Below are 20437 nucleotides of genomic sequence, written 5' to 3'. Positions count from 1 at the left end.
AGTTCATCTTGTGGTCTTTGCTATCATCTAGTGGATAATGTCAAACAATACCCCCTAGGCAACTCTTTGTTGATACTTAATTATGGTTTCAGCCTTCTACCCTTTGATGTCAATAACACTTTTGAAATTGTTAAACTTAACTTTAAAGTTATAATTAATTGTAGGTCCTACTTGTACCATTATGAAGGAGAGCATTCTGCAAAGAATAAAACATTTTTTTTTAGTAAAATGGGGGCATGTTTAAAGAAGTGTAGCATTTTTTAAAGGACCTGATTAATTAAAATAATAATCATCCAACTAATCAGTTAAAAATAGTTGTTAGTAACAGCGCTAATAAAACAGTATATATATATATATATATATGTGTGTATATATATGTATATGTATCTATATATTGTGAGAGGTAGCCTGAACACCATCAGACAGACACCGGCAGTACTATAAAACACACGGTTTTATTTACAAATTAAAGTCCCCAACACAGTCCCGCACATGCATCTCATTTTGTATTTTGTTTTAACCATGCTATATTTAAAAATGACCATTCTGTAAGAATAAATTGAACTGAATTAGGGGGTGGTCCATCAAGTGGCCTGTCATGGCTAAGTATGAGTGTTTTTAAAAGTGTGTTCAGAAAATGGAGTGTTTGTGTCCTTTGCATTATCTCTAGCTGTTCACAACCATGTAATGAAGAAAGCAAGTTTCAAAAAAAAGGGGCTGGAAAGTTGGTACCCTTTACAATCATTAGTAACTTGTGGTTTCTTTCCTAGGAATACTGCAGCGTTCTGTACCTAAAGCCTCGTACCCAGATTATTCTGCGTCAGAAGAAGGTCAACACCAAACTAATAGCCAAAAGTCTTGCCAATATTGAGTATGATGTTTATAAACCCAGTTTCCTTGTATCCTTATTGTCAGGTCACAACAATTTCACAAAGTTATTAATTTGTAGCATACTGGTTAGTTTGTATGCTGCAACCTATTTACAAATAGTGATATTGTAAACATTCTGGAAAGGGTAATTTTATTCATTGATTACAGTTTTTGTTCTGAGATGTGTTGATAATCTTGTCTTGTCAGACATATGGAGGAGTAGAAGGATTGAACCAGGTTTTAAAAAGTGGCGTTATGACTTACTTGGTTGAGGGCAACACATTTTCAACTGTTCTTCCCATACTCCTTTCCATTACAGACCAACACAACACTCCACTACAGGCTTCACTCCCTCATATCTTAGCAACTTTCTCTTGATTGTTTGCGATCCTAGGCTTTCCAAGCTTCCTTAAAGCCTCGGAGAAATATAGTCTCCACACACCAGCAAAAGATGAAGTCACACTTTAATCAGAAGCATAGGGTGAGGGCTCCAAAATTCATAGCCATTGACTGGGTAAGACTTCACTGTCCCTACTGTGGCAACAAGATTCAGTCTTTCTGGTCCTCACCTCTACCGATTCTTGAACCACTTAATGAATCACAGTGATACGCAAGTCACCTCTGCAAAGTATCCTTACCAGTCAATTTAGAGAACAACTTAGTCCTGGACTGCCTTGAGGAAGTCTGCTCACGTGCTTCAGCTCTGCCAGACCCCCAGCCAGACCAGCCATTTGCACCTTCTCCTCATTAGAACTTGATCTCATCCTGACTACCTAAGGGACCATGTCACTGACTAACTTTTTCATAATAAGAATAATCCCTCCAAGGATTAAAAAAAGAGCTGTTGTAGTTCTCTAGTTCCTGCATTGTATTTTATAAATGTTTCTGGGTTTGGGGGAGAAGTTTATATTTGGAGAGTGGGTGATTGTTACATCTTTATAGCCTTGCAACAGCACCATGTTTTGTAAGTACCTTAGTAAAAATGCATGTTTTTTGTAAAAAATAACAGGATACTGTGTCAAGTAAAGAGTTGTCGATTGCATACTGAATAATTGTGCTGTCATCATTTTGGCACTATAACTTTAATTGGCTCTTACAGTTATTATATATTATATTTTCTTTTAAAAGAACAGCATTTTGCTAGGGAAGATTTCAGTATTTGTTTTCACTTTCTTATTAGTGTAAAATACTCTACAGACCAGTTTTATTGTTTTTTCTTTTTTTGTTTTCCATTATTTAAATGTTACTTTCTTGGTTTTACAAAATTGAAAACAAAGCTCTATCCAAAAAGAAGCCAGTGCATATTTTTTAGATGTGACACTTGTTTACATTACTGTATGTTAACATCAGTGTTCTTACTCATTGGTCATACTGAGTTTTAATTTTGTTCTTATTTAAAATTATCTATTCAAATATGATGGAACACAGAGTTACACTTGTTTGCATAATGACTAAAGGGTACAGAGATGTAGTAAGACACATTGTTGTTTACACAGAAAATATAATTAATAACACCACATTTATTTACAGTAAATATCTATTGTGCTTAATGGATACAGTTGGGAAGTTGAATGTTACATTACAGTGTGCTATTTCAAAGTGGGTGTGTAAGAACATAAGAAATTTGACAAATGAGCGGGTTAGTTTAGCTAATAGCCAAGCTGTTTCAAAATCTCATTCAGATTCTTCTTAAAGGATAGATAGATAGATAGATAGATAGATAGATAGATAGATAGATAGATAGATAGATAGATAGATAGATAGATAGATAGATAGATAGATAGATACTTTATTAATCCCAAGGGGAAAGTCACATACTCCAGCAGCAGCATACTGATAAAGAACAATATTAAATTAAAGAGTGATAACAATGCAGGTATACAGACAGACAATAACTTTGAATAATGTTAACGTTTACCCCCCCCCGACCCCCACCCCCCCAGGTAGAATTGAAGAGTCGCATAGTGTGGGGGAGGAACGATCTCCTCAGTCTTTCAGTGGAGCAGGACAGTGACAGCAGTCTGTTGCTGAAGCTACTCTTCTGTCTGGAGATGATACTGTTTAGTGGATGCAGTGGATTCTCCATGAGTGACAGGAACCTGCTCAGCGCCCGTTGCTCTGCCACGGATCTCAAACTGTCCAGCTCCATGCCTATAATAGAGCTTGCCTTCCTCACCAGTTTGTCCAGGCGTGAGGTGTCCTTCTTCTTTATGCTGCCTCCCCAGCACACCGCTGTGTAGAAGAGGGCACTCGCCACAACAGTCTGATAGAACATCTACAGCAGTTGGCAAGATTTCTGGTTCAACTACATGTCTTAGTAGTTTGTCCCAGAGACCCATACCTCTTCATGTAAAGAAGTGCTTCTTGGTTTCAGTTTTAAATGCACTTCCCCTTAATTTCCACTGATGTCCTTGAGTATGTGATTCACACTTAAACCAAAAGAATGTTACTGGATCTACTTTATCGATGTCTTTGAGGATTTTAAATGCCTGGATTAATTCCCCACACAGTCTCCCAGGTTTAATTCTCTGTTGCAGAAGAACATGTCCTTAAGTCCTGGGGTGCACTTGATTGCTCTCCTTTGCACAACTCCAAGTCCTGCTATATCTTTCTTGTACCATGGTGACCAGAACTGCACATAATACTCCAGATGTGGTCTTATGAGTATATTATATAGTTTGAACATATTGTCCCTTGACTTAAGTTCAAGAGTTTTTATGATATCACCTAATATTTTATTTGCCCATTTAATTGCTTCGCTCATTGCTTAGTCAGTGAAAATATTGTATCAACCTATATCCCTAAGTCCTTTTCAGAGGCTGGTTCCTGTATGACAGTGTCTCCCATCTTGTATTTATAATTGATGTTCCTTTTGCTTACATGTAGTACTTTCGACTTTTCTACATTAAACTGCATATATTAAACGTTTGACCAGGATTGAAGGTTGTCCAGGTCATTCTGAATTCTTTTTGCTTCCTGCTCAGTATTTGCCACCGCTACAGTTTTAGTGTCAACTGTGAATCTGACAAATAAGCAGTGTAAATGGACATCACAGTTCTTCTGCAGAAATACACTGTTTACTGGTAAATACAACAAATTGTACAATGAAAAAACGAGCAAATTCTGACAGCTACACTACTGGTCAAGTTTTGGAACACCTCAGTTTTTCTAGTTTTTCTTCACTTTTAATCACTTGAAATGCAATGAATGACCTAAAATGGCGAAAAGGTAAACAGTAAACTGTCAAGACTTTTCAATTTAAAGTTTAGGTTAGCAAAAACAGAAAAAAAGGAAACCTTGGAATATTTCAAATGGGCCTTCTTCAAGGAACAATTGCTAAATTAAAACCTACATATTTTCTGCAGCAGTTAAAGTAAATTAAGCCTTGCAAGTTGAAGCAAACAGTTTGCACAGGTGTTCCAACTTCAATCAAATACTTATAAAACCCTGTCTGTCTTAAAGCAGAGTTGGAACAGAAGGCATTACTACACCCTCTGAAGTACTACTTGGACAATATTACGCTGTAGAAAGTTGTAAATTCCAATGATAATAGCAAGAAAACTGCAATTAACAGATGAAATGTGACAAAGCATTATCACACTTAGAAACATAGGCCTGTCACATAGAAAAAATTGCAAAAAAAATCGAAGTGTCAGTGAAAACAGTAACCTACACAATCCAAAGACAATAGGAAACTGGAAAAAAACTCTGCTAGGAAGAGATCTGGCAGACCCAAAGTCACAACCCAATCAGAAGACAAGTTTCTGAGGGGTCACCAGAGTGCACAATAGGCATCTCTCAGCACAACAGCTTCAAGCACAGCTTAATAGTGGTCAAAAAAACAAGTCTCAGTTTGTACTATGAAGAGGAGACCTTGTTCTACAGGTTTGACAGGGCAAGTGGCAGTAAGAAAGCCATTCCTTAAAGGATACAATAGGGCCTTAAAATACCATCTGTAGACTGGAAGAAAGTCTTATGAACAGGTGAATCAAAAATTGAAATCTTTGGTTCATTATGCATTGTGTTTGTACACCATCAAGTTGGTGAAAGGATGGCTCCTCAGTGTGTGACACCAGCTGTCAAACATGGAGGAGGAAGTGTGATGGTTTGGGATTCTTTTGCTGGAGGCAGAGTTGGTGGCTTACACAGAGTGACTGTCATTCTGAATCAAAAGGGTTACCACAGTTTGGCTGTTATATCACCCAAAAGGCAGCTACTTTGATTAATCCAAAATTAGAATAAAGTGTTGTACACTTAATGATTCTTTGACTTATTCCTTTTATTTGCCATTGTTTATTTGTTCTTTGCCTCGATTTCATACAACACTAAGACATTAAACTGCATGTATTTCCATATAAAATGAAATACTGAGGTGTTCTAAAACTTTTAACCTGTAGTATACAGTATGTGTGGACCTCATATTATTCAGTAATCTTCAGGCACAAAAATCTCACAGTGTTGTCTACTAATTTTATGTACACAGATACAAATTTTGAAGAGTAATAAATGAGAGTCAGTGTCAGTTCATCACACTGATACAGTATAACATTTGCAGGTCTATCTTTAAGTAGCATTCTTCCATTGCTTTTTGTCCTGCTAGGAAAATGTGTGGAAAAAAATCATGTTTTTTTAGTTTCAGGTTTTACTCTTGAAATTTCATACACGTTTAACAGATTGGAATCAATGTGAGAAAGTCTTCATTAGCTCAGTGGCTTGGTTCACCATCTGTTTACTTCATCCATCCATCCAATCAATTTGTCAAATTAAAGGTTGGAGGCTGCAGGAACCAACATTTAATAGGACCCCATCCCTTGACAGGGAACACTCACTCACGTGCTCTCACTTGTACTACATGAATATCTCAGGCTTGGCTTTTAAACCAGGACTCTGGAGCTGACAGTGCGCTCTGCAAATGATAGTGAGCGATCTTAGTTTATTTTGTAACCTAATGTTGCCTTATGCCTAACGCTGCTGGGATAGACCTCAGTCTACCAAGATCCGAGGTTGGCTTAAGCGGATTTGAGAGTTTTATGTTGGGTATATATTATCTAAATTCAAAAAAATGAAAATATATTATGGTACCTTTGTCATTTTACTCACCAAGTTGTAGGAAAGTATTGTTTTCCATTGAAGCATGCTATTGGCTAGACAGGTTTTCTTGTTAACATTTGTTGCTTAGACTGTTTGTTCCTTAACATATTCTTAAGAGCAAAAAGGTGCGAATTACATTTGGTTTCAACTGCAAAAATAAGGATCACTGTGGGATCATGATGTACCACAAAAACCGGCTGATCAAGGCTTATGAGAAAGTGGGCTGCCAGATTAAGGTAAGTAGTATTTATTTCTAAGCTTTTTATCTGTTAATTTCACTTTAATAATGTCAAAGTAAATGCATGTTGTAATTGTATTTTTTATCTTTATTAGTATCTGTTTTTGTTATAGTGACATGCTTTTACATTTAAAATATGAACAGCAGTCTTTTAGTTTACATTTATACTATTTCCCAGTGTTCAAAATACTTGAAGCAAATTTGACTACACAGTTTATTTTTTGTTCTTAAAGGAAAGCAAAACTAGTCATGATTTATAACTAATTTCATGTGTATTATATTTGACATTTTGCTTGGGGAAATGATACACGTTGAGAGACTGGATTGGTTGATTCCAAGGTACTGTATATTCAAATGAGAAGAAAGCCACTTCATACACTACTTCCATATAGTCTGACATTATTTATATTTGGCGAATGGCCACAATAATTCAGAAAATGAGAATTCTAGATATTTAATGAGGAATTAGAATTGGGCTGAATTTTTATTAGAAATGAAGCATTGAGACAAAAAAATAACATTCAGCATATAGAAAATATGTGTAGCATGTTCAAGGAATTGTACATCTCACTAAAAAGATTCCTTCTGTAAATTTGGCTTACATTTTATAGTTTTACTAGATGAGTTCCATCTACACAAAATATAATTTTATGTTCTTTTATAGTCTCTCTCTCTTAAAGTTTACATAAGACCTCTGAAATAATAGGTCATTGTATTCTAAAACTGGATATACAGTACTGTATTTGAACACTAAATGAGTAGTAAGCATTCCAAACTTTTGTGTTCTTTCCTTAATTCAGTTTTATTCCTAGGGCACTGTCCTGTGTACTTCATCATTATTGTTTTATGTCCATATGTGAGCATAAATGTCAGTGATGCCAGATAATTTGGGAATGCGCTCAGTAGCATAGTTGTTGACCCATTTTACATAGTTGAGAATCAAAGTCAAAAGCTGTTTTCTGCTCCCCGAGGTTTATGGTGTGTATTGGTGGGAGGGAGGCAGTGATTGAAGAAGGGGTGTCTGGTGCAGTTGATTTGTGAATAGTTATAGCAATATGCAAATACATTTGTAAAGATTTTGTTTTAAGTAAGTCAAATGTCTATTCAATTCAAACTATAACAATTTCTATAATTTTATGATTCAAACTATTACATTTTCTATGCCAGTAGCTGTTCTGTTGAATTTTTGATGATCATAGGTGGAAAATAACACACTCAAAGATACAAATGAATTCAAAAATTGGTAATTTTATCCACATATAAGATTGAAGATCTTTGTAGAGAGACAGAATGAACTGATGTATCCCTTGGTACTATGTGTGCGGCCCGCACCGCCTCTTTTAGTTTTCTGCTCCTTGCATTTTGGAGCCTCTGTAGTGCATAGGTGCTTGGTTTAAATAAAACTTAAAACAAATTGATATAAAGAGGAAGAGTAAAGATTCAAGCCTATTAATTGCAGTGCCCCCTCTCTCCCTGTTAAGGTATTACATACCTAAAATGAGTCGTGGAGGTGTCCCTCAGATGCACATATCTGACACAGTTCAAGGACTGGTATGGGAATGGCAGACATCTACACTTTCATTTGAACAGTTTCATCCATAAATCTCCACTTTTATCATTTTTTACAAATGATGTGGAGCAGTTTTAATTTTACTTGCAACATTAAGTCACCTGTACAAGGTAGTGGAGATTTTGACGTATATTACAGCCTTATAATTGATGCATGAAAAGTGCTATAATCAATGAATGCCCGTGTTTCTGCTGGCTATACCCATTTCTATATCACCTCTTCAGAATATGCAGTGTAGAAGGTCAGCATTTCCTCTGTTCTAGAAAACTGTCATATCTTCAGTTCATTTGTGAATTCAATTGTGTCCTAATATGGTTCTTGCACTCCTTCTCCATTTAGTCTTAACAACTCCACACTTTATGGTCTTTTGCACCTTCCCTGCCCTTGACAAGCCACCCCACGGCTTACTTTTTATACCACTGAAGGAGGAATTGACCCTACATAAAACCACATCAGGATTGTGTGTCAGGTTTAAGTAGAATACACTCGATTACTATTCTCCATATCTTTGACCAAGTTCACAAAAAGATGAAAACCCTAATTTTCTTAAGGTGATATGTTCATCTCAGATGATTTACTAAACAGATTCAGAAATTACAGTATATAATTAATGAAGACATTTGCTGATTTTGCATATTTCACTTGTTTATATTCGCTTTTTTGAAGACTCATTGTTAAATCCTCTATTTTCTTGACATAGTGAAATAAATTGTTTATACTCTTATATAGTCTGGCAGCAGAAGAACTGGCCATGGGGTGATTGGAGTGATAGAGTGTGATTTCCTGAAACCAGCTCACAACAAGCAGGATTTTCAGTATACCAAGGAGTACAGGTACATCATTAAAGTGCTGGTGAAATAATAACCTGTTTGCACATTGTGTATATTTTCCCATTTTAAAATATAAATGGTAAAGGAACATTTAAAAAAGTTTATTGATTTTACAGTTTAATTTCTGTTTGGTGTAAATGTTATGAAACATTTATGCATGCATTTTTATTTATTAGCAGGTAAAAACAAATTTGTGGAATATTTCTAGTTTTTGGTTGTGACTTTGGTTCCAAAGACGACATTGTTGATCCAAATTTACTTAATAGAGCATGCATAAGAAATTTCGTTTCCTTTTAAAGTGTAAGTTTTTTATCATGTAAGCAAAAGTAAATGTTAAGTAGTTACTTGTGTTCTGGTCACAGGTTTTTTTACTTTTTAATTGTATATACTTTGTTAATCCCGAGGGGAAGTTGCATGCTTTATAAAATGATTCACTGTATAATATTTTTAGCCTTCATGAGAATATGTTTTAAAACCTAATACATTTTTATGTGTTAGACTCAAATTATGCTTTAAGAGTATAATACATGTATAAGTGCTAACTAGCCTGGGTTCTTGGCAAAGGGGGGTTTCCAGAAAGAGAATGGTAATACTTCCAGCATTTATCAGGTTCCTGTGAGCTATATACTGCCATTTAAGATTGTGAACTTTTTTTTTTGTCAGTATACAAACAGGCTGAAATCAAGCAAAATTGAAATCTAAACTAGGTGGTATACAATGATAAAAGCATCTCGTTTTAAGCTACTGAGGCTATTAATAACATGACTGACTAAAAATTCTGGTTCTTCAGCCAGTCGTGTTTAAAGAGGTAGAAATGTCACCACCACGATTACAGCAGTTGGGACGCTGGACAGATTTGCTGTATAAATCCCATAGTCCAATCAAATAGCATAATGAGAATTTACATATAGATTCTGTTAATTTTATTGGACACCACTGCTTTACATATTCAGTCCGTTTCTTCCCACATTGTTTGACTACAGCCTTAGAACATTAGAACAATCTAGAAGAGGCCTTTCAGCCCAACAAAGCTTGCCAGTCCTATTCACTTAATTCTAAAAAACATCAAGTCTAGTTTTGAAAGCCCCTGAAGTTCTACTGTTTACCATACCACACTATTTGGTAGCTTATTCCATGTGTCTGTGGTTCTCTATGCGAAGAAAAACATCCTAATGCTTGTGTGAAATTTACCCTTAACAAGTTTCCAACTGTGTCCCCATGTTCTTGATGAACTCTTTTTAAAATAAGAGTCTTGATCAATTGTACTAATTCCCTTCATAATTTTGAACACTTCAATCATCCGTCCATCCATTATCCAACCTGCTATATCCTAACTACAGGGTCACAAGGGTCTGCTGGAGCCAATCCCAGCCAACACAGGGCTCAAGGCAAGAAACAAATCCCGGGCAGGGTGCCAGCCCACCGCAGCACTTCAATCATGTCTCCTTTTAATCTTCTTCTGCTTAAACTGAAAAGGCTCAGCTCTTTTAATCTTTCCTCACAATTTGTTATCTGTGGCCTTGGAATGAGCCTAGTTGCTCTTCTCTAGACTTTTTCGGTGCTGCTGTGTCCTTTTTTGTAGCTTGGAGACCAAAACTGTACTCAGTACTCCAGATGAGGCCTCATCAGTGTGTTGTAAAGATTAAGCATAACCTCCTTGGACTTGTACTCCACACATCAGGGCACTAAATAACCTTGAATGTTCAACTGTTGCTAGTTAGGGCTACTCTCTCCACTGGGCTGAGAGATGTGGTGATGCTTTGCTTATGATCTTCATAAAGTCTAGGCATAATACCTTCACTCATTTCACTCATTTGCTTTGGTATTGCATACCGCAATTCCAGAACCTGTATCATTTGTCAAAAGCCCTGATTTTCAACAATAGTGTAGGGTCTACTATCTTTATAGATAAAAACTGCTATAGATTCTGTTATTTTTTGGGCACGAGGCAGATTAAATGGAAGCTTGGAGCTACCCACCATCTCTAGTGTAGATTGTTTAAACTCTACTTGTTTGGACGTTCGCTGAGATTACATTTATGATTTCTCAAATTTGTTGTGTTACAACAATAATTAACATCTGATTTGCACAGCTTACATGTGACTTTGCTTCAATCCAGTTGTTCTTTACTGTCGCGCCATCTGAATCTATAGTAAGTTCACACATCTGTTTTAAGTGTCAAAGAGGCTGATTTCTGTTAAAGAGGACACACCATTTTAATGTGTGGTACTAAAGTGCTTTTTCTGTAGAAAGCCTTAACAGGTGCATTGGCGACATCTACTGGATCAAATGCCAAAAACAAAGATAAGCAAAAATCTACATATAATAATTGAGCAGGACAGAGATTCACGAGATCGATCTTGAGACTTTAAGAATCGATATTGAATCATTTAAATGAAAAATTATGATTAATGGGAAAATCGATATTTTTGCCCAGGCCTAATATGCACTGTAAATATTGTATATACAGTATAAAAAAACAATCTATAGCTTCTTCACTGGACTAGCTCAAGACCAGCTCATTGCCTTCCAGACTTGGGAGGTGTTCTGTCTGTTTCACCTTCTACTCTCTCTCCTGTACTCTCTTCTTCATACCACCTTTCTGTTAGCTATCCTTTGCTCCTACTCACTCTCTCTTTCTGGGATGTCATTGCAGGTGTTAATTATACAGTATATACTTAATTTTAAAGAACACTTTAATGGCAACCAGTCATTTCCATAGTTAGAGAATTCTCATTAAAGTAGTCCATATCCCGTTATTCTGCCACATCCTACCCTGTATTAAATATAGACAAAACTGCTTTGAATACAAGACAGAGGCTCATTATTCCAATTATGTGACTCAGTGTTGCCATCTAGCGGTTAATGACAGCATGTAAACTTTTTCTCAGTCTCGTTTGTCACAGTCACAGCAACCCCAGAAAATTATGTTACTGTCCCAGCATGCACTCTTAACTCCTGTTAACATCTGAATAGGGTCTCCATTCATCAGTTCCTGTTGGGCCCTTTATTAGTCTTGCATGATTATTGTGCTCTTTTTATTCTAGCAAGCATTTGCCAGGTTTGCCAAAAGCGTGTTTTGAGTTGGTCATCATATAAAATAATGTACTTGTTTTCTCAGAGTTCACGTCAAAATTTTGGGTTTTCAACCAAGTATTAGAAATGAACATTTTATTTCCAGTTATTAAATTTGTCCAATTACTTTTGAGCCCCTGAAATGAAGGGATTGTGTTAAAAAAATGCTTTAGTTGCCTCACATTTTTATGCAATTGTTTTGTTCACTCCACTGAATTAAAGCTGAAAGTCTGCACTTCAACTGCATCTGAGTTGTTTCATTTAAAATTCATTGTGGTAAAGCACAGAACCAAAATTAGAAAAAAGTTGTCTCTGTCCAAATACAGTATTTATGGACCTAACTGTACATAGACCACAATGCTTATCTAAACTCTATTTGCTATTGTTATGCCATATAGGTATGCAATAGTCAAAATGACAAAAAGATATCTTGGCAGACAAAACCACTTCTCAAACGTGTGTGGCCAAGTACCTGCAGTGGTCTCTGTGTCTTCATGTGTGTGTGTGTGTGTGTCTGTGTGTGTGTGTGTCTGTGTGTGTGTTTGTGTGTCATTACAATGTAAACATTAACGATTAAGCTTCCATTATCTTGTGCTACTGAGCTCCTGAATTCATAACAGCAATTTTAGCTTTTTATTTTCTCTCAGCATCAAGTCCTGTCCAGTTTCTTTTGCTTTCTGCCTGTCTCTTCATAGTTATATTACGTACTGTATATATCTAATACATGAGATTTGCACTTAAAATGCAAGGAAAAGAGGAAACTGGGGCAAGTTTTTTTAAGAGAAAGAAACCCTGAGGGTGGAGCCCTTTCAGTGGTGGATAACGGCACTGTTCACTGCTCATTTTTAGTGTGTTGTCTCCAAATGTGTATACTCACTCAAGAGTCATACCCCTTACGACTACTTATGTGGTACCATATCAAAAGCTATTTGACTTTCAGATAAATATTATCAAAGGCAGCTTAGGTTGTATGCTTTTGTTACCACTCGTAAAAACTGTACCATATTAGTGAAAACTGATAACTGTTTGCTTGTACACCTGTTCTTGCCACGTGATGGATTAATGATCTGTAAAGTCTTGGGTCACCCAGGTCACATTTTTATTTATTGGACTCATATTTGCTACCTTGCAGTCCAATGCTTTATATACAGTATGTACTAACTAAGTGTAAGTTAACTGAGCTGTTTCATTTAAAATTCATTTTGGTATGTACAGAACCAAAATTAGAAAAAAGTTGTCTCTGTCCAAATATTTATGGACCTAACTGTAACTAAGTACCTCCTGGTTTGTCCCTGTTACTTTTGAGAGGTTATTGACTACTTCACACATTAAATTCAAAAAATGCAAGTTCCAAGCATTTGGTATTTTACTTTCTTTATAATTTAGTTCACCCTTAGATGTTTCTGATGTACTTCAATGCCTCACTGACTGCTCTGTAACAATGAAAATGCTAAAAGAATCTCTTTTGGGTCTTTTTTTTCCTTTATTACAGTATTTCTTACTAACTGCCTTTTAGCTTTCTTAACCTCCTCTTGCTCTCAGAATTCTATGTAAAATTCAGAGTGTCTCTTGATTTAAGCTGCTTTTAAGAAATCTAGAGCATTAACCCTGAGCATTAAGCCCAAATAACGCTCAGGACAATATACTGCTGCTATTTTTAGGATGAAATAAAGTTATGCTGCCAAACAAAATTCAATTTGTCTATTCATTCAGCCACAATATGGTAACTCATCAATATACATGAGTGTGACGGAGCCTTCAACCACTACAAACATAATGGCATGTAAACAAAAAGCTGTAAAGCCAGTTTTAGAACAAAATGAAACTGAACCATTATCTGAATCAAGCAATAGTGATGACAATGTGAATTGGTCATCAGACATTGACACAAATAGTGAAACTGATACATTCGCCACCGTATGACTGAACCTCCATGATAGGCCTGGTAGCACAAGAATTATTTCCTTTGTAGACTTCATATGATGGTGTTTTGCTTTGAAACTTCGTTTTCAGCTCCTTATTTATCCACCACAAGATTCCCTAAATTTTTTACTTATTTGTAAATTTTAGGTGAAAGTATCCTGCATTTATGTAACATTCTTCTAAATTGGTTGATGGTCAATAGATCCTAAAGGTTCATTCACATCTACCCCTTAAATTTAGATTATATGAATCTTATATGTAATCATGATTAACAATTGTCCTTTATTAAATTTAATCTATCTATTTGGTTGTATGCTGCAACAAATTACAACAAAATCTAAATTTCTTGAGTTGTTCATTTGTAATTTTGGTGATGCAGATGTAGACAGTTGAATGGTTTCTGCCTCTCATGAAAGCCATTTTTGCTGAGTTAGCCTTATACTGCAATACCAGTACACTGTGAATTGTAAGACTTCCTCATGCTTTCAGCAGTTTCAAAACAATAATCTTCAGCATTTTCTGCTGTTTTCATTTGTTCATCCTAGCTGGTGAATTCTTCTCTTTGGACTTGGAAAATGTTTGACCAGAATCTCCATCTGCACTTAGTTTCATAGACCATAATCCTCAGGTGCAAGATGTTATTCCTTTGACATTAGTATTATTATTTTGAAGCTTTTTGGCTGTAGTTTTTATTAAAATCCTTTCATTTATATCATCCAATGGCAACTTCCATCTGAAATAAAAAATGTGTGTAATGCATAGATTAAAATGCACAGCCGTAATGCAACGTAATGTTGATTTTTATTTAAACATTAATTCCTACGAACTACAAAGTATAGTGTTTTGCTTATTCAAAATAAAAAATATATATTTTTCAGGATTTAATCTTGTATAATAATTTATTACTCATTAATCTTATTATTAAGTAGTCTGTAATCTTGGACGATAATATGTGACATCTGTGCTTCCTTTCTTATAGGTTGACTTTGGCTGCTCTTGGAATGAAACTTAATGATTACTGGAAGGAGAAGAAGGAAACAAAAGCAAATGAGAAGTGTGAAGCCAACAAGGAGTGAGTTGTATTATCTAAAAATTCAGAGCTATATTTTGTAAATTCTGTCCTGAGGACCATATGTGGCTGCAGGTTTTTGTTCAGTCCAACTGCTACTTTTAATTGGACCTATTTCAGTTAAGCAAGCTGTTATTTAACAGTTTCTGTGTTTTGGGATCAGTTAGAAATTGCAAAACTTAAGTTTGGCTATTTTTTATTGGAATGTATCGAGCATTTATGTGCAGTATGTTACATGGGGATAATTTTGTGGTTTTTTTTTGTTTGTTTGTTTATATTATAATACTGTTTTCATTCTGCTTTTTCAGGCGTTTGGTTAAATAATCCTTTATTTACTAACAAGTATATTCGAGGTCCTGACAGTGCAGAAGTTGCAATCTTTTTTTTTGCATTTGTTGTTATTTGCTCGGGCCTCTGATCTGCTTGTTGTAAACTGTCATTAGGATACACTTAAGAAGCAAACTATAATGAACAAAGACAACAGAAAAAGGAGAGTTAAACAATTAAGTCTGTAGCAAAAATACAAATATTTCTAAATGTTTTAAAATGCCTTTTTGAATAAATAATACAATAAGAGAAATAAAGTCCAGTTATTTAAATTACATCATTTACAGGTAAAATGACTCACTAATTGTGAAACTAGTTGAAACTAAAACCTGCAGCCACTTGGAGTACCAATTGCTATGTTTGGGATTTTGGGAGCCCCTTTTTATCATATTTTCAACCATCTCTCTGTGTATGCACCATAATGATTAGCTGCACTCAATTTTGTGTACTCAGTTGTAAAATTATCATAAATTTGTGTGTTTGCTAAGTACCACTTGTATTTCCACATTCAGCAGTATGAATGTCATTATAAAATATATGCAGATCAAATTAAATTTGAAACAAAATAGCCAAATACATGTAAAATGTATATTTCAGCTACTGAAATGAAACAAAAATATTTCAAGAGATACAAAGAAAGTATTTTATATCTGTTCTGGAAATTGTGCACATTTGTCATACAATTCATCATAACAGATGCTGGCAGCACCAATTTGCCGGAAGCACAGCTACTGTAAAAATAGTCATAACCAGATGTTGAATCTTCAAAAAACCTTTACAATAATTAAGGAAAATGAAACAAAGTACGGAGTTAAACAAAAAAAAATGATCAAGTTATGTTAGAACTTCAAATGCTGTTGTAGAATTGATATACTGAAAAGTCCCCTCTCATCCATGCTATTTCCAAGTTACACCATGTTTGAAGTTCAAATATTTATGGGATATTCTGGTCACTTCAAACTCTAAATGTTTAAAGTGATGAAATAATGAGTTAATCATTAATGGAAATAACTTGAGTAGTTTCTGAGAAGGAAAGAAATTTGCCTCTATTGTTAGCTTTCTTTTAGCACTATGGTTTCCTGCTTCATTTCAGACATGTGCATGTTAGGTTGATTGGCAGTTCTAAACTAGCCTTGCAGGAGTGTGTTTGATTGTGTGATTGAGTCTGCCCTGCAGTGTAATGGCTCCCCGTCTGCGGTTGGTTGCCAGTTTAAAGTCAATGTTGTAGTGACAGGCTGAAGTCATACTTCAAATCCAAGTCTAGGATTAAAACATCCTCTCAAATGATCTGTTGTAAAAGGAATACACACACACACACACACATACACACACTATGGATTCAGAAAGTATTTTTGCCCATCGGTCTATACTCAATAACCAATTCAAGCAAAATGAAAACATATTTTCAGAAAGGTTTGCAAGTTTATTCAAAATGTATTAATCAAAGCTGAAATCCCTCATTTACGTAAGTATGCATACTCTTTTCTGTTGCAATCCAAATTGTGGTCAGGTGCATCCTGTTTGCTTTAGTTCTCCTTGAGATATGTCTAGAACTTGATTTGAGTCCACCTCTGGCAAATTAATTGGAGAAATGCACACTCCTGTGTATATAAGGTCCAACAATTCACACTGCCTGTCAGGACAAAAAATAAGCCGTGAAGTTAAAGGAACTCTCCGTAGATATTAATGGTAAAATTGTGGTTGGGCATAGATCCAGAAAAAGACTATAACAACCATGTTTAAGCTTTGAGTGTTTTAGCAGCATGGTGGCCTCAATAATTGTGAAATGGAAAATGTTTGCTACTACCAGGACATTCTCTAGCCAAACTGAGTACTGTAACTGGAAAAGAAGAGCCTTGGTCAGGGAGGCGACCAAGAACCCAATGGTCACTCTAACAGAGCTTCAGAAGTCCTCTGCTTAGATGTGAGAACCTGTCAGATGGACGACCATCTCAGCAGCACTCACATCAATCAGAGAGAAGCCAATTTGCACTCGGAGTTTGCCGAACAGCATGTAAAGAACCATGATAGCATGAGGAAAAAGATTCTCTGGTCTGATGAGAGAAAAGATTAATTTTTTTTACAGAACTATTTCTGGCAACGACCAAGCACAGCTTATCTCATGCCTAATACCAGCCTTATGGTGAAGCATGGTGGTAGGATCATCATGCAGTGGGGATGATTCTCAGTGGTAGGGACAGGGAGACAGGTCAGTACTGAGGAAAGGATTAATGTAGCCAAATACAGAGAGGTCTTTGAAGAAGCCCTGCTCCAGAGTGCACACAACTTCAGACTGGAGTAATGGTTCTCCTTGCAGCACAGCAATGGCTGAATCATACAGTCGAGACATTGCTGGATTAGCTTTGGGACAAATCTCTGACATTCTTTGAGCTTCCTAGCTAAAGCCCGCAATTATACCCAGTAGAACATGTATAGAAGTCCTGAAGATGGCAGTTTACTGAAGCTTCCCATCCAATTTAAATGGAGCTTGAGTGGATCTGACAGGAAGAATGGGAAAAACTGTCCACATCCAGGTGTACAGAGCTTGTAGAGACTTACCCAAGAAGACTCAAAGCTGCAATCACTGGCAGAGTAATGAATTAAGTGTCTGAATACTTTTAAAAATGAGATGTTTCAGTTTTTGATTTTTAATAAATTTGGAAACTTTTCAAAAAACATGTTTTTACTTGGTGGCACGGTGGCGCAGTGGGTAAAGCTGCTGCCTCGCAGTTGGGAGATCTGGGGACCTGGGTTCACTTCCCAGGTCCTCCCTGCGTGGAGTTTGCATGTTCTCCCCGTGTTTGCGTGGGTTTCCTCTGGGCGCTCCAGTTTCCTCCCACAGTCCACAGACATGCAGGTTAGGTGAATTGGCGATTCTAAATTGGCCCTAGTGTGTGCTTGGTGTGTGGGTGTGGGTGTGTTTGTGTGTGTCCTGTGGTGGGTTGGCACCCTGCCCGGGATTGGTTCCTGCCTTGTGCCCTATGTTGGCTGGGATTGGCTCCAGCAGAACCCCGTGACCCTGTGTTCGGATTCAGCGGGTTGGAAAATGGATGGATGGATGGATGTTTTTACTTTGTCAATATAGATTATTTATTTTAGACTGACTGGAAAAAAATGCAAATTTATCCTTTTAAAATTAAATCTACAACAGAATAGTGCACAGACGTTGAGGGGGTTTGAATACTTTCTGAATTAACTGTGTGTATGTACTGTATGTATCTATGTAACATTTTTTAAAATATACACAGATACCAGACAAACTTGAGCAACATCACCATGGTAATGTAATTCTGCCAAAATAACTAACTAAACTTGTTTTAAAAATGAGCAATTTAATTAATTTGGCCAAAAAAAAACAAAGCAAATGGAAAACAAAACCATATACTTCAGCAAAATATACAGTATACTGTAAAATATTTTATTGGTACTTTAAGTTCAAAATGGGTAAAACAAGAGCAAAAGTTAAGAATAATTGCATTATGTAAAAACAAACATTCTCTATTGTGATATTTCAGCTAAAGGTTTATCTTTTTAAATGCCAGCATGAATGACAGAGTAAATGTTTTAAGTAGCCCTTGACTACTTTTCACCTGCATCTTTATTTGGAAATTGTATAAGATTCTTAACAAAAAGAGGAAAAAGCAGAATACTGATTTTATCTAAGATTGTCATAATAAACCAACTGCATAAAAAACTTATGGCTGCCCCATTGTCACTAAGAACACAGTTATACAAGTACAACTGCAACTGACTTTTTCCTTTTAATTCTGTTGTCTCTGTTAATGAACTAGCCATACTAACAGGACAGTTTAGAACTGATGTCCTGCCTTTCTGCAGTATAATGTGTATATTTATTTCATTTGCACTCAAACATATTTGTTGTTCACAAGTGTGTTTTTTGTTTCTGAAAGGGAAAAGCCAGATCAAATATGGGTTCAATGTGAAGACTGTCTGAAATGGAGGAAATTGCCCAGATTTGTTGAAGATCAGGGGCTCCCTGAACCATGGTATTGCCATCTCAATCCCAACCCCAAGTTCAGGTGAGAATCCATTGGAAAAACTCAGCATTGGGTACTGCTGCTGTTTTCCCCATGATGTCACTGATCAATTTTCAAATGAAGAGATATGCAAAAAGAGTGAATAAGTAAAATAAAAGCACAGTATTTAAGTACAGCAACCAACTAATCTACTGTATCTCATCATAACATGCAATTCTTCAGTATGACAATGTATGTTTTCAACATGGATCAACGTGTATATCTGCAAAAAGTAGAAAAAAAATTAAAGTTAATTCCATACTGAGAAAGGAAGAAAGAATTAAAGCATTTCATCATATGCTACACAGCCAAAATGTTTTCTTTATAGTTTTCATTTTGCTTTTTCAGTGTAGAATTAACTTTCATCCAAACTTTACTTCTGCCCAATAAATAGACCTATTAAATTAATTAATCTCCCTATATGCGTAAATATAGACTTAATATCATCATAAAGTTGGATAACTTCATATAAAGATTATAATATACTGTATTTCACATTTTTATGATCTATTACTTTTTAACCTGCACACATCTTTTTAGCTTTAAAGCCACTAAATTTATAACATAAACCACAACATAAGAGTTGAGTAATTGTACTCTTTGTGTGTAGGAAACACTTCGGATGACAACTTAAGATTTTGCACATCCCAAATTTTAGTCACATATTGCAGTTTCAAGAAAAAAATAATTTCATAATGTTGAATAATAAACATGAAGTTGAATCACATTTAGACAAGAGCTATAGCATTATGTTTATCTGTAGAATTACATGTTCCCTTGCCATAACACCAAAATTCAAACTTTGGATTTTTAATTGTGGAATACATTACAGTGATTATTTAGTGTACTGCAAGGAGTAGTACTTGCTTTTCAGAACTTTTTTATATTTGCATGCATTTTCAATTGCTAGCATTACCTGGAAAATAAAAAAATATAATAATATGCTCATCTTTCTCCTTTACTAAATGTGTTTATCATTTTCCCTCACTTACTTGTTTCATTCATTTTTATACTGTAACTCACTTAAAAAATTGTAGGACAGGGTCTATCCCAGCATCACTGGGCACAACGTGGATCCAACACCAGATTTAGGACAACTAGTCCATCGCAGGGCAGCCTCACTCACCTGCTTACATTTTCTTTTTGGGTGAATTTGCAGTCTTCAATCAGACTAACCTGCCTATCTTTCAGATGGGGTGGGAAAAATAGAGTACAGAGAGAGAAAAGTATGCAAATAATAGAAGATTTAGATTCACACAACCAGGATTTGAGGTGATGGCACTAACTGCTGTGCTGCTGTCATTTCCTGTTATTTAAACTATTAAATATATAAAACAAAACAGAATTGTTCTTCCATGTAAAAGTTGACCATTCAGAGTCCTGGAGTAGAAAAGAAAACTAAGAGCT

General features: G+C 35.7%; 1 protein-coding gene across 1 annotated transcript in view; it reads left to right on the top strand.

Annotated features, from left to right (window-relative positions):
* Positions 1 to 20437, top strand: part of zgc:152774 (uncharacterized protein LOC553526 homolog) — a 101207-nt gene that overhangs the window by 61148 nt on the left and 19622 nt on the right. The window contains exons 7-11 of the mRNA XM_051935192.1: positions 771 to 899; positions 6078 to 6197; positions 8499 to 8602; positions 14577 to 14669; positions 18905 to 19033. Of these exons, the coding sequence (XP_051791152.1) occupies positions 771 to 899; positions 6078 to 6197; positions 8499 to 8602; positions 14577 to 14669; positions 18905 to 19033 (575 nt within the window). The remainder of the gene's footprint in view (positions 1 to 770; positions 900 to 6077; positions 6198 to 8498; positions 8603 to 14576; positions 14670 to 18904; positions 19034 to 20437) is intronic.

The sequence above is a fragment of the Erpetoichthys calabaricus genome, chromosome 12, assembly GCF_900747795.2.
Source record: "Erpetoichthys calabaricus chromosome 12, fErpCal1.3, whole genome shotgun sequence".
NCBI lineage: Eukaryota > Metazoa > Chordata > Cladistia > Polypteriformes > Polypteridae > Erpetoichthys > Erpetoichthys calabaricus.
The sequence above is the reverse complement of the archived record's forward strand: the minus strand, read 5'-3'. Positions and strand labels throughout refer to the sequence as shown.